Source organism: Tamandua tetradactyla, chromosome 24 (assembly GCF_023851605.1).
Source record: "Tamandua tetradactyla isolate mTamTet1 chromosome 24, mTamTet1.pri, whole genome shotgun sequence".
Lineage (NCBI taxonomy): Eukaryota > Metazoa > Chordata > Mammalia > Pilosa > Myrmecophagidae > Tamandua > Tamandua tetradactyla.
This window is the reverse complement of record NC_135350.1, coordinates 2668261-2683998: the sequence shown is the minus strand read 5'-3', so window position 1 is coordinate 2683998 and position 15738 is coordinate 2668261. Positions and strand designations below refer to the sequence as shown.

The 15738-nt window shown below is 36.8% G+C and overlaps 1 protein-coding gene across 2 annotated transcripts in view; it reads left to right on the top strand.

The window, feature by feature from the left end:
- The window catches only part of LOC143668006 (bifunctional heparan sulfate N-deacetylase/N-sulfotransferase 3), a 205788-nt gene that overhangs the window by 72291 nt on the left and 117759 nt on the right, over positions 1–15738 (top strand). For both annotated transcript variants that reach the window (XM_077142447.1, XM_077142449.1), the window contains exon 3: positions 12474–12561. In XM_077142447.1, coding sequence (XP_076998562.1) covers positions 12474–12561 — 88 coding nt within the window. The remainder of the gene's footprint in view (positions 1–12473; positions 12562–15738) is intronic.

Sequence of the window (15738 nt, the reverse complement as noted above, 5' to 3'; positions counted from 1 at the left end):
TTACAGATTCAATGCAATACCAATCAAAATCCCAACAACTTATTTTTCAGAAATAGAAAAACCAATAAGCAAATTTATCTGGAAGGGCAGGGTGCCCCGAATTGCTAAAAACATCTTGAGGAAAAAAAACGAAGCTGGAGGTCTCGTGCTGCCTGACTTTAAGGCATATTATGAAGCCACAGTGGTCAAAACAGCATGGTATTGGCATCAAGATAGATATATCGACCAATGGAATCGAATAGAGTGCTCAGATATAGACCCTCTCATCTATGGACATTTGATCTTTGATAAGGCAGTCAAGCCAACTCACCTGGGACAGAGCAGTCTCTTCAATAAATGGTGCCTAGAGAACTGGATATCCATATGCAAAAGAATGAAAGAAGACCCATCTCTCACACCCTATACAAAAGTTAACTCAAAATGGATCAAAGATCTAAACATTAGGTCTAAGACCATAAAACAGTTAGAGGAAAATGTTGGGAGATATCTTATGGATCTTACAACTGGAGGCGGTTTTATGGACCTTAAACCTAAAGCAAGAGCACTGAAGAAGGAAATAAATAAATGGGAACTCCTCAAAATTAAACACTTTTGTGCATCAAAGAACTTCATCAAGAAAGTAGAAAGACAGCCTTCACAATGGGAGACAATATTTGGAAATGATATATCAGATAAAGGTCTAGTATCCAGAATTTATAAAGAGATTGTTCATCTCAACAACAAAAAGACAGCCAACCCAATTACAAAATGGGAAAAAGACTTGAACAGACACCTCTCAGAAGAGGAAATACGGATGGCCAAGAGGCACATGAAGAGATGCTCAATGTCCCTGGCCATTAGAGAAATGCAAATCAAAACCACAATGAGATATCATCTCACACCCACCAGAATGGCCATTATCAACAAAACAGAAAATGACAAGTGCTGGAGAGGATGCGGAGAAAGAGGCACACTTATCCACTGTTGGTGGGAATGTCAAATGGTGCAACCACTGTGGAAGGCAGTTTGGCGGTTCCTCAAAAAGCTGAATATAGAATTGCCATACGACCCAGCAATACCATTGCTAGGTATCTACTCAAAAGACTTAAGGGCAAAGACACAAACGGACATTTGCACACCAATGTTTATAGCAGCATTATTTACAATTGCAAAGAGATGGAAACAGCCAAAATCTCCATCAACAGAAGAGTGGCTAAACAAACTGTGGTATATACATACGATGGAATATTATACAGCTTTAAGACAAGATAAACTTATGAACCATGTAATAACATGGATGGACCTAGAGAATATTATGCTGAGTGAATCCAGCCAAAAACTAAAGGACAAATACTGTATGGTCCCACTGATGTGAACGGACATTCGAGAATAAACTTGAAATATGTCATTGGTAACAGAGTTCAGCAGGAGTTAGAAACAGGGTAAGACAATGGGTAATTGAAGCTGAAGGGATACAGACTGTGCAACAGGACTAGATACAAAAACTCAAAAATGGACAGCACAATAATACCTAATTGTAAAGTAATCATGTTAAAACACTGAATGAAGCTGCATCTGAGCTATAGGTTTTTGTTTTGTTTTGTTTTGTTTTGTTTTAATTTTACTATTATTACTTTTATTTTTTTCTCTATATTAACATTCTATATCTTTTTCGGTTATGTTGCTAGTTCTTCTAAACCAATGCAAATGTACTAAGAAATGATGATCATGCATCTATGTGATGATGTTAAGAATTAATGATTGCATGTGTAGAATGGTATGATCTCTAAATGTTGGGTTAATTTCTTTTTTTCCGTTAATTAAAAAAAAAAAAAAGAGAAGGGATAATTGGAGATGAAGGGATACAGACTGTACAACGGGACTGGATATAAAAACTCAGAAATGGACAGCACAATACTACCCAATTGTAATGCAATTATGTTAAAACACTGAATGAAGCTGCATGTGAGGTATAGGTTTTTTGTTTTTGTTTTTTTTGGTTTTTTTTTCTTTCTATTATTGTTTTAATTCTTATTCTGTTGTCTTTTTATTTCTTTTTCTAAATTGATGCAAATGTACTAAGAAATGATGAATATGCAACTATGTGATGTTATTAAGAATTACTGATTGTACATGTAGATTGGAATGATTTCTAATTGTTTTGTTAATTCTTTTTTTAATTAATTAAAAAAAAAATTGGCTAAAATTCTATATATTGGGTAATTTTTAATTCAAACTATTCTACCTTGTTTGAGTACTCTGGGGCCATCGCAGTTTCTAGGATCACAGTTGAATTCCAATGACTTTTATATATAGTTGATCCTAATTATTCATAGATTCTGTATTTGCAAATTATTCGTGGATTCTGAACTCGCTAAAATGTATCTGTAACCCCCAAATCAATATGCATGGAGCTTTCATGGCCATCTGCGGATGTATGTAGAGCAGTGAAAAATTTGTGTTGCCCAATAACACATTCCCACGTGAACAGGTTGAACAGGACAGCATTCTGAGTTCTTGTTTCAGTTCTCACACTGTTAAAAAAGTGTCCTTATTGCAGTATATCTAGTGCCATTTTTTTTCACATTTTTATGCTTTCCCTTGATGATTTTGCTGTTTAAAATGGCCCCAAAGCACAGTGCTGAAGTGTCATCTAGTGTTCTTAAGTGCAGCAAAGCTGTGATGTGCCTTAGGGAAAAAAAATGCATGTGCTAGAAAAGCTTTGTCAAGCACGAGTTACAGTGCTGTTGGTCATGGATTCAATTTTTTTCAGTCTATTCAATTTATTTTAACATTTGTTTCCCCTATTATTTATTAATTCTTATCCATATGTTTTACTCATCTGTCCATACCCTAGATAAAAGGAGCATCAGACACAAGGTTTTCACAGTCACACAGGCACATTGAGAAAGCTATATCATTATACAATCATCTTCAAGAAACATGGCTACTGGAACACAGCTCTACATTTTCAGGTACTGCCCTCTAGCCTCTGTAATACACCTTAAACTAAAAACGGGATATCTATATAATGTGTAAGAATAGCCTTCAGGATAGCCTCTAGACTCTGAAATCTCTCAGCTAGTAGCACTTTATTTTGTTTCTTTTTTCTTAATCCCTTGATGCTGAGTTATAGCTCCTTCTAGGATTTCTGTCCCATACTGCCAAAGAGGTTTACACCCCTGGGAGTCATGTTCCACGTAGAAAGGGGGAGGACGGTAAGTTTGCTTGCTGTGTTGGCTGAGAGAGAGATAGGCCACATCTGAGCAACAAATGAGGCTCTCTGGGGGTGAGGTTTAGGCCTAAGTTTAAGTAGGCTTAGCCTATCCTTTGTGGGGATAAGTTTCATATGAACAAATCCCAAGATTGAGGGCTCAGCTTATTGATTTTGTTATCCCCACTGCTTGCGAGAATATCAGGAATTCTCAAAATGGGGAAGTTGAATTTTCCCGTTTTTCTCACCATTCCCCCAAGGGAATCTTGCAAATACTTCTTTATTCACTGTTCAAATCACTTTTTATTTATTTATTGGGGAATTATTGGGGCATCACTCTGGACAAACTTAAAACCTAAAAAATCTCATGCATTCAATTTTAATGAATCAATAATATATATTAAATAAGATGTCCTTCATCAGGTACACACATAAAACAAGGTCACGTTTGATTGGTTGTTGAAACCATTGTGATCAGAGCCTTGCAGGAAACTGACCTTGTATTTCCCTTAGGAACAGGGCTCAATATTTGCTCATTCAGTGTTTGTGGTGACTCTACAGAACATAGCTAACATGAATAGTGAGAACTGCCTCTATTCTATTTTTTTCCAGCATATTTCTGATTTGAGAATTTACAGTAATCATTCCTTGGCTCATATAATTATTGATTTTCTGAATGCCTGTGTGTACCAGAATTGTGCTAGGAAGTGGACAGCAAAGATTTCGTAAGCTAGAAGGGAAGCAGACCTATAGATGAATAAATTAGAAACTACCCGAAACTACCAAGGAATAGAGCAGTGATTCTTCGAGGGTTGTCACATATATCAGAATCACCTGGGATGTGCTGGTCTGTGTCCTCGTTTGCTAGCTGCCGGAATGTGATATATCAGAAACAGAACAGCTTTTAAAAAGCGGAATGTATTAAGTTGCAAGCTTCTAGTTCTAAGGCTGTGAAAATGTCCAAATTAAGGCAAAGCTATGAAAATGTCCAAATTAAGGCACCAACAATAGATTACCTTCCGGATAGTTTTCTCAAAGCTAGCATGAGGGTATGGGGCATCTGTTGGGAATAGAAAGGCTGATGAAACTCAAGGTTTCTCTCTCAACTGGAAGAGCACCTGGTGAACAAGGCATCTACTAGCTTTCTCTCCAGGTTTCTTGTTTCATGAAGCTCCTCTGAGGGCATTTTCCTTCTGCATCTCCAAGGGTCTCTGGCTGCATGGACTCTCCTGGCTCTAAAGCTTTTGCCAAAATGGTTCCCTCTTAAAGGGCTCCAGTAAGCAACCCCACCTTAAATGGGTGGAGACACATCTCCATGGAAACCACCTAATCAAAAGTTACCACCCACAATTGGGTGGGCCACAACTCCATGGTTAATCAAAAGCCCCCACCCAGCAGTATTGAATGAGGATTAAACGACATGGCTTTTCTGGGGTCCACCACAGATTCAAACTGGCACAGCCTGCTTCAGCACTATTGATCAGAGCCATGGGTTAGGACCCAGGAATCTGCTTTTGGGGGGTGGTGGTGGCGTGAGGAGGCATGTGGGGGTGCATGATGCAGGATTTGAACCCGGGTCTCCTGCGTGGAAGGCGAGCCTTCTACCGCTGAACCACCCGTGCACCCTATCTGCATTTTAAGAAGCTTCCAGGTGATTGTCAGGTACATAGAAGTTTGCAAAGTATTGAACCAAGGATATGGTTTCATTTTAGCACTTTTCAGTGTAATTTAAAAACAAAAATTTTAATTACATTTTTTGGAATTTGAATTATGTTGAAATTCTTCAGGAAGGTGTAAAACAGTGAAAAAAATATATAGTAAAGGAATGTCCCACAGTGGTTATTTTTAAGTCTTTATGAGTTTATTGCCCCATGAGAGCAATCAGAAACTCATTCATGTCGCCATGCGGAAAAGATTTGCTTGCCGCTGTCCTGTTCTTGTGTCGTGCTGGGTCTTGGAGATGCAGCAGTGAACGGCACCCAGTCCCTGCCTCATGGAGTTCACAGTTCAGCCTCAGTTGGAACAAGCTTCACGTCTTGTTTTTAACATATAACTTGAAGGATTATTTCAGGGGATGTAGGAGGTAAGGAACATTTTATTAGTGCTTTGGATATTTTTTAAGTGTTGGCATTTTTACTTCTTAAGCATAGAGATGTGCTACTTAAGGGTTTTCCTACACACCTCTGCAACTGTTAAAGGAAATCTAATTTGCTTTGGAATAATGGCTAGTAAGTTGTGATGCCTCAGTCCTCTCATATGAGATCCTATACCTCTGCTTCCATGTCTGCTTTGCTGCTAGAAGCAAAGTTTTTTAAATTACCAAGGCGTTAAATTATGTCTGTAGTAACACATAACAACCCTTTTCTGTATAATTGAATGAGTGAGATAGAACTAATAGTTTTGTAAAGGCACTGTATTTTAAGGAACTCAACTAGTTTTTATGTTTCTTTCTTTAAAAAAAGGGTGCATTTGTGTTTTGTCTATTTAAGCATAGCAACCATAAGCTAAATGCAATGTGCAATGAAATTTCAACTGAATGTTTAGTGAGACTAACACTTATTTAGTACTTTTCTGTTTTCACATTCATATATCATTTGCCAGTTTCACTTCAAAAAATGTTTTAGCAAAACTATCCGTCACTGGTATAAATTGCAGGTTATGCATACTGTGTGCTCTGGACAAGTTTAAATATGTAACAGAAATAATTCCGGATTACTATGTAACTCTTTTTCCCTTGATTTTCACACAGACCTTGGTCCTTACTCTGTTACTACAGTACAAACAATAAAATACATGAACATTCAGGTGGAGTGGAGAATTCACTAAAGTCACTTAGGAAGAAATGCAAAGCTCCGCAAAAACTGAATCATTTTCCTCTTACGTTTAAAATCCTTAATTTTTGGCACTGGGGATGCGGCAATGAACAGTACATAGTTGTTCTCTAAGATGACTCCTAAAGCACTATGGCTTTACTTGAAAATACAGTTAAAAATTTTAAGTATATGCCACAATTTTCTCCAGGCAGGTAACAGGAAGAAATAGATGATGGAATTTTGTGATAGAATGATAAGGAATTTTTAAAGTTGGCCGAGGAAGGGACAAAGGATGCCATTCATAGAGCTAAACTCAGCTTCTAAGTTCTAGGAAAGGTTTTAGGGCCGTATATCCATTTTCTCATTTCATCTTTATACTGAACCTACAAGCTATATATTACTATCCCTGTATTATAAAAGAAAAAAAAAGCCTGTGATTTAAAGAGATCCGGTAACTTGTCCAAGCCTTCACCACAGCCGAATGACAGAGTCTAAGTCCCAACTCACTCTCATTCCAAATTTGCTGCTCATCCATCAGGGCCATCCTGGTCGGGCCAAGTTCAAGGACTGGGCAGCCAGCAGATAGTGGCCTTGGCTTAAGGCAGTGTTAACAGGAAGCAGTATAGTCCTTAACATACTTCATTATAAGGTGCAAATGCCTATGTAAAAGTTGCCTGTTCCTTTTCCTGAATATGATAGGGTTCATGGAAAACTTACTCTAACCTTTGGGCTTTATATCTGAAGTTAAGCATGGTTCCTTCTTTTAATGTATACACTTAGAGTATGGACATCTAAGAGCTGAGTGATTGCTATACTGTTACAGATGTTAACTTAGGTAGTGCAGAGATATGTCTCTAGGTTTTTTGCCCAGAGTTTTAAATACTGTTGCACCTAACTGTCCAAGTATGCTCTGTACATGCCCACCTATCTTTCTTGCACTTCTTCCTTATCTCCGTTTTTCACTCCCAGTATCACTGTGTAGGCAGAGCAAACAGTAAAGGGGATCCTCACTTCTTGTCCATGACTTTCCTCTAGTGCTGTCTTCCCTCTTAACCGTTCAAGATACCCTCCTTCTAGTAATAAAGCTGTCTCCAGCATATTTCTCTATTTTCTTTATCTGGGAACAGTTCTTATGATTAGAATGTTCCCAGTTCTCTATGTGGTCAGAGAGACACCTAGGTGACCTTTGCAGCACTTCAGAGCCCTTTAGAATCCTGTGATCCAGCTCCACAGATGATCAGTTGAGCACCAGTGAGTAGGTATTCCTAGCTGTGCTTGGTGCTGCTTGACCAGCGTAGCCCCCTCGACTCCCATACCTTTAGGTTTTGCAATTTCTCATTCCCTTCCGGGGTATTATGTCACCGTGGTTCTGTTTGCTGATGACAACAGTGTTCAGTCCTAACCTTGTTGTTTCTGTGGACAACAGAAGCAGTGAGCTTTGGATTTGAAATCCAAAATCCCTATTTAAATCAGTTCTTCAGCACTTACTACCTTTGTGACCAAGGGGAGGTCCCTTAAACTATGTAAATCATGTCTACCATCTCTGAAAATAGAAATAATGATCTCTTTCACTGATGCCTGAGTGTGCATGCATGTGTGTTTATGTGTAGACAAATACATGGACAGATAGGGAGCCTCCTAACTAGTTGTCCTATTGTTGTCATTGAGTTTAGCAGTTCAGCAGTCACAGATATATTGTTTATATTTTGTATTTTTAATATGTGGTTTAAGAAATATTAATGCTTAAAGTTCTGCACTGAAACACAATATTTTGGCTGCTGCTGAAAAACTGTACTTAGCACTAAAATTTCTCCCCCATCTTTAATTTGATTCGTTAAGCTCTTTATTCACTGATGAAAACAAGTCAAAATGTAATCTAGGAAGCTCAAATAAAAATTTTTAAAAATTAGTGGTTGTTTCCCAAAGAATGGAACACTAAGATGAACTCCCCATATGAAACTTTTGCAGTTACTTTTAACTAGTCTCTTTGATTTAGCCTAATAATGTATTCATTCTATTCTGTTAAGGAAACTTGGGGAAAAAATCCAAAGATACGTAAAAGTACCCATTTTGCTCAGTTTTCCCAGCTCAATTTCTTTAAATGAGATCTATTTTGCTTTTAACAAGCCACTGCATGCAAACATTTTTTGGTTTTGCAGATTTAAATCTCAAAAAACTAAGAAGTCATTGGCATACCACACATATTCAAATTTGAAAAAAATTTTGAAAATAGCTCAATTTTCATTTTAAATTGTATTCAAAGTGCAATTATTTTATCACTTTAATTGGATACTACATTCGCTTTTAATATTTTGATAAGCATTCTCAAATTTACTTCAGAGTTTGCTTTGCTGAAGAAACAAATATATCTGCTACAGAAATACCTGCTTCATTGCCATGTAAATAATGTATTGATAAACAGAGCAGTATTTACATTAGCCAAAAAATATAAACAACCTCAATGCACACAACAGGAGGAAGTGGTCAAATAAATAATAGTGCACTTATTTGATGCAGTCTTCTTTATTCATTAGAATATCTGGTTTGGGAAGTTTAATGTCAGGGAGAAAACTCATGATGTACTGTCAAGTGAAAAAGTCAAGATTTAAACTGTGTTTTTGTTCCTAATTATACAGCTCTAACTTTTGTTTTTATGATTCCCATTTCATTTCCTTATATATCCATGTATCTCCATATACATCAGTATATTTAATCATTGACATAAATGGGAAGAAATCTCATCATAATAATAACTTAGATTAACTGAGAGGTAGGTTTGTTGATATTATTTTTATATATTTATTTTTTGCATGGGCAGGCCCCAGGAATCGAACCCAGGACTCCGACATGGCAGGCGAGAACTCTGCCATTGAGCCACTGTTGCACCACCTGATTTTATTTTTTTTTAATTAGAAAAAAAAATGTTATTTAAAAAAAATAATTACTGACACATGGAACTACAAACTGGCTTTACTAAATAAATACAGTGTTCTGGAACACTTAAAGAGAAAAGCTCCATTTTTCAATAATCAGACCATTTTTGAAAGTAGACATACATGTTCTTAGGGTTTCACCTCCAAAGTGCCCTACAGATCAAACATTTGCTTATCCGGAATATATGTGGTTTTCTGAATGTGGCATTGGAAAATTGGCTTAGCTTATTATGATAAGATTTTGAGATACTATCACAAGATTCTAGGCAGATTGCATATAGAGAGTAAAACAAAGTATAATTTATATCATTTTAATAACATTTTATTCATAGTAATAGTATGGTAATAACATTATGCTAAATAAAATCATTCTAGTAACAATTACTATTCATAGAAATAGTAGAAAAATATGCTGCTAAATAAAATCCTTCTAGTAATAAAGAATTTAATTAAAAAGGATTTGTTCTAATAATATTGCTAGGAGCTTGAGCTTCTTGCATAGAACAGGCCATTACTAAGCATATTTTGAAATTCTGGGAACAATGAATGAACATATATCATTTTTCTCAAAGAAACTCCCAAAATTTGTTTCATGAAAGCAATATAAATAAGAGAGTATTCCTAGCTTAACTTAAGCATATAAAATATCATCTAGGAATAAACTCCCCTTTTCATACATAGACAAATATTAGTATCTGCCTCTATTTCAGTACATCTCATGCTTTTATTTGTTTTTAGAATATCAAATAAATATGTAAAATCCCAACTCATCCCTGCAAAATCAGGTTTAATTCATTAATTTGAATCAATGTACTCTAGTTTGATAAAAGGTTAGTTCACAGGTACTTTATTTAGGTTCTTTGGCCTCAGAACAGGGCCAGTTTGGTTTTGTTGGCTTTTTTCCCTATCAAGTATCATAAGTATACATTTAAAAAGAAATTAGGTGAGCAACGGTGGCTCAGTGGCAGAATTCTCGCATGCCATGCTGGAGACCTGGGTTTGATTCCTGGAGCCTACCCATGGCAAAAAATAAAGAAAGAAAGAAAGAAATAATGAAAGAAATCAAGGGTCACAAAACAAAGTTCAAGTTTAGTTTGGGGATTCGTTTCCAGAGAGATAGAAAGAAGGTCCAACTTACCCAATTTTAAGTTTAAAGTTTTGAACCCACAAGGAATCATTTTGAAATGGGTTTTCAATCTCTATTTTCAGCACCAAAACATAAGACAATGACATAAAGTGAGTAAAGTACATTTAAAAAAGGAAGGAATGATCTAAGGGGAAAGAATGACGGAAAGAGCCAACTGGAATGCTCAGTTGTGGAGAATAAATGAAGAGCAGAAAAAGAATGAAGAAAGATAGGAGGAGACAAAGGTAAATAAAAGAATAGAGAAGGACTTTAAGAAGTCAATGAGATGTAGAGGTGGAGCCATATCTATATTATATTAGCAACATCTGAAATTTTATGGCACTTAGAAAAGTTTCCTGAGCACTTCTGCATTTATTATCTTCCTTACAATCCTTCTGTGAGTTAGATAAGCATCTCTACAGAAGAGAAGTTCAGAGAGGTCATATGGACTTTGTGACAGCCGCAATAATAGAGGAACAGCAACTGCTAATTGTTGAGTACATACTCTGTGCCAGTCACCCTGCCAGGATCTCATGTATTTGCTTAAAGGCAATAATTGCTTAAAGGTAATTATTATCACCCCTGCTTTAAAAAGGAAGAGGCTGAGGCTTTGGAAAGTTTAATAAGAGGCCCAAAGTCAAATAGTGGCAGATCCAGGATTGTGACTAAGACAGTCTGACTCCTGAGCTGGTGGTCTGGGTGACTGCACTATAAGTTCCCGAACTAGAGTTTAAATCTGTATCTTCAGATTCCCTACCTGATGCTCCTTCCGTAAGGACAGAGAAAGGCTCGTGACTCACACTCAGGAGGTATCTCTCCCCATACCTCCATATACTAGGGTCCAGTGTACCACCTGGAAGCTGCATCCTCACGTCATCACTACTCAACTGGCCAAACTTCCCCTACCCAACCTTGGAAGAGCAGGACCTAATCTATCCCTAGCTGATGCCATTATCATCAGTTAACCCCTTTTGCTACTATAGGTAGATACAGAAATCCATGAACAGGCCCATCTTCCATCTTTGAGTGTCATCACGACACACATCTTGTGTGATTCAGTTGTGCTCACAAATGAATAGAATGGTGATAAAGAAAGAAGAACTAGGCACATAATTTTTAAAACTTCCCATTGGTCAGATTAATTGAAATTTGGTATTCAGAAGTCCTCTTCCCTGCTTTTGCACAACAGGGCAAATCACTTGCACTTGCAGTTAAAATTGTAGGGTAATCACTGAATAAAACACCACCTGTCTGTACATTCCCTAAGCAGACAGACACCATGGACATGATGGAAAGGGGAAAAGAGAAGATGGTATGGTAGAGTAAAAAGAGAAATTAATCTGGAATCAGGCAATGTATCATTAATACAGGATCTAACACTAATTCTAACTGTAAATATTGGCAACCCATCTTTGCTTCCTCAATTTGTGCATGTGTAAAATAAGTGTTGGCTAAGATCCTTTACTAATCCAATATTCACAGTTATCTTCTGCCTGGTTGGAGTGGGCACTCAGCTACCAAAGTGTGGATAGTGTGTGTGTGATTGGGGTGGGGAATGGGGGAAGTGAGAGGAAGAGAGGGAGGAAGAAGAGGGAAGAAATACAAGAATAGTAATTTAAATAAGAATGAGAAAGAAAAGAAGGATAAGAAAGGAAAAAAGTCCACTAAATATTCAAATATATATAGCATAGTAAATCCTTTAAAGGATATAACAATATAAACCCTGGTTCAAAGCATCGTAACATATCAGAAGTAAGGTTGTTTGTTCGACTCTCTTTTTTTGGGGGGGCGGGCATGGTCCAGGAGTCAAACCCGGGTCTCCCGCATGAAAGACGAGCAATCTACCACTGAACCACCCACGCACCCTGATTCTCTTTTTAAATAAAAGGGCAGATTGGAGGTTTTCTTCACCATAAAATCCTCTTTTGAAGAACAATCATGATCTTTTGGGAATCTCAGACTTAAAAGATTTAAAAAGCCTTGTGTTGTGAAAAACAAATATGTATTTAAGAAATAACAATCTGTTTCTTTCTAACGTATGTTCTTGAGTAGCTTCTGTTGACAGTTGGTGATCTACATCCCTTAGGGATTGAGTAAAATGTATTTTCTGTATTAGACACTCGTTCCTTTGATTCATACAGAATAAACTTTTCATTTAATTTCTTTTTTCTAGCCAATATTTTTGCCAATTTGCAGCAAGATAAAAGATAAAAATAATAGAATGTATGCTATGAAATCCTGAAAGCATCTCTTTAGTCTTAAAGTGATAAAGAAACTGCTTTCTATCACTTAACTCTATTTGTATAAATGAGTGGTTTTATGTTCTGAATGCAAAAAAAGAGATAAATTTTTAAAACTTCTCAATACCATGCTCTACCTGATGTACTTCTTTAAATTATGTATTTCAGGCCCTGCTTGATACGCAGAATCTTTTGCGGGCACAAATCACAAATTTTACATTCAACCTGGGATTTTCAGGGAAATTTTACCATACAGGTAAGAAAAGCTGTTCTCCGTGAGGCGTTCTCTGAACACCCTGCAGTCCCTCCCATTCTCTGTGCCCCTCCCCTACTTCATTTTCTTCACATCATCAACTCCATTTAACACGCTGTTTTTTAACTGTAGGAAATGTTAGTAATTTGCAAGTTTACTCCCCACAGTGTATTCTAATGGGCTTTCTTTTACTGATTAAATTATACTTTACTCATACCATATGAAAATGCATAAATCATAATATGATTTTCAGTAAATTTTCGCAAAGTGGACACAGCTGTATAAGCAACATCTAGATCCGAAAGAGAAGACCACAGCACACCCTGCCTTCCCCAGCAGTAGAGTCACTAGCTTCTCACAACAATAACCACTACCCTGACTTCTAATATCATAAATTAGTTTTGCCTGGATTTGAGATGTGTATGGAAGGGCTCCTGCAGTGCACGCTTCTGTATGCAGCTTGTGTTGTTCAGCATTATTTTGGTTTCATTGGTGTTACTGTACGTAGCTGTGATTCTTTCCTTTTCATTGCCTTGTAGTATGCCATTGTTTGAATATACAAAATGTATCCATTTCATCCTATAGTGAATGGCCAAATTGTTTTCCAGTTTTTTTGAATAGTGTGTTTTGAACATCATTGTCCTGTCCTTCAGAGGACATAAGTGTGCATTTCCATTGCTTATCAACCAGGATTGGAATAACTGCTCATATCACATATTCATAACCAGCTTTAACAGAAAATCCCGATGGGTTTTTCAAAGTGGTTATACCAGTTTACATTGCCAGCAGTATATGCGTATTCTTGTTATTCCACATCCTTGCCAATGTTTGATATCATTTGTCTTTTTCATTTTAGCCATTCTGGTGGGCATGTAGAGATATCTTATTGTGGTTTTAGTTTAAATATCTCTGATGAGCAATAAAACTGGGCTTCTTTCATATGTGTATTGAACATTTGGGTATCCTCTTCTGTGAAATGCCTGTCTCCCACCCCTGTTGGGTTATCTGCTTTTTCTTATTGAATTATTGAAATTCTTTATATAGCCTTAATGAGTCCATTGTCAGTTATACATGTTGCAAATACTGTTTCCCCCTGTGTGAACTCTCTATTCACTCTCTTAATGGTATTGTTTGATGAACAGAAATGCTTAATTTTAACATTGTTCAATTTAACAATTTTCCCCCTTTAAAGTTAGCTTTTTGTGTCTTGTCTAAGAAATCATTGCATACCACAAGATCATGAAATATTTCCTTACATTCTTTAAATTTATGAATCTGTGGTCCATCTGGATTAATTTCTGTATGTATGTGATAGAGGGTTGTGTTAGTTTGAAAGCTGCTGGAATATACCAGAACTGGAATGGCTTTTAAAAAGGGGAATTTAATAAATTACAAGTTTACATTTCTAAGGAAGTGAAAGTGTCCAAATTAAGGCACCAATAAGAGGTTATCTTCCCTCAAGAAAGACCAATGGGTCAGGAACACCACTGTCAGCTGGGAAGTCATGTGGCAGCCATCTGCTGGTCCCTTGCTCCTGGGCTCTGTTGCTTTCAGCCTCTGTTCCTTTGAGGGTTCCTTACTTTACTTCTCCAGGGCTGACTTTCATCTCTTGGCTTCCCTTGGCTCTCTCCGGGTTCTGGCTCACTTAATATCTCATGGCAATGTCTGCTGGGCTCCAAGCAGCTCCAAACATCCATGTCTCTGTTCTCTGAAGCAACTGTTCTCTAAGAGTCTACATCTGCCTTCTCTGTTAGCTCTGAGGCTTCTGTCTTTCTCCAAAGTGTTTCCCTTTTTAAAGGCTCCAGTAATCTAATCAAGAATCACCTAGAATGGGTGGAGTCATGTCTCCATGTAATCAAAAGAACATGAGGGTGCAAGGGTAATTCAGTAGTAGAAATTTTACCTGCCATGCAGGAGACCCAGGTTCGATTCCCAGCCCATGCACTTCCCAAAAACAAAACAAACAAAAATTGAACAAATGGTGTTGCAATGCTGGGATATTCACATGGAAAAAGAATGAAATGTGACCCCGCCATATAGCATACAAAAGAAACAAAAGAACACACTCACAATTGGGCATGTCACATCCCTGTGGAGGTAGTCTAATCAAAAGTTTCCACCCTATAGTATTGAATCAGGATTAAAGGAAACGGATATCTCCAAAAGACTGAATCAGAATTAAAACATGGCTTTTCTGGGGTACGTAATATTTTCCAATACCTTAACAAGGGTTAGGGTATCTTCCTTTTTCTATAAAGGTATCTAACTGGCACAAGTTATTGGAAAGATCGTCCTTTCCCCAGAGCACCTTAGCATCATCGTTGTTGTGAATTAGGTGGCCGTGTGTGTGTTTAATACTCTTTCCTGCTCCTCTGATCTGTCCCCATCACTGTCTTATTCACGGTAACTTTGTAGTTACTACTGCCATCTACCTGTGGAAGTCCTCCATGTTTGCACGTCACCTTTCAAGTACCTTGGCTGTTTTTTGGTCTTTTGCATTTATGTATAAATTTTAGAATCAGCTTATCAATATCTACAAAGAAACTTGCTATAATTTTTATTGAGATTGCACTAAATCTATAAATTAATTTAGTGAAAATGGACATTAAGTATTGAGTCTTCTAATTCTTCTAACATATTTAGTTTTACTCAGTAAATCCTTGTAGTGTTTAAATTTATTTCTAGGTATAAGTTTTTTGATGCAATAGTAAATGATGTCTTGTTTTTTATTTTATTTTCCATTTCTTTGTTGCTGGTTTGTAAAAAGGCTTGTATCCAGCAACCTTGCTAAACTGATTTATTAATTCTATAGTGCGTCTATGGAGAATTTTAGATTTTCTTCACAACACGCTCATGTAATTTTTGAATACAGAATAAATGTTGAATAGAAATAAAAATGTTTTAATTTCTTTTATTTATGAATTTTGTTTGTTTTCCTTGTATATTATTCTGGCTCGGATCCACAATGCTAAATTGTATGCAAGTGGTTATGGTGGGATTCATGCCTCATTCCTGATCTCAAGGGAAACTCTTCCAACAGATTTTGTTTTTGTTCTAAGGGGGGAGTCTTTCACCTTTTATTGTAGATACTCTTTATTAGTTTAAGGAAGCTCCCTTCTACTACTAGATTAAGAGTTTTATCATGGGTGGGTATTGAATGCACTTTGCTTTTTAATTATT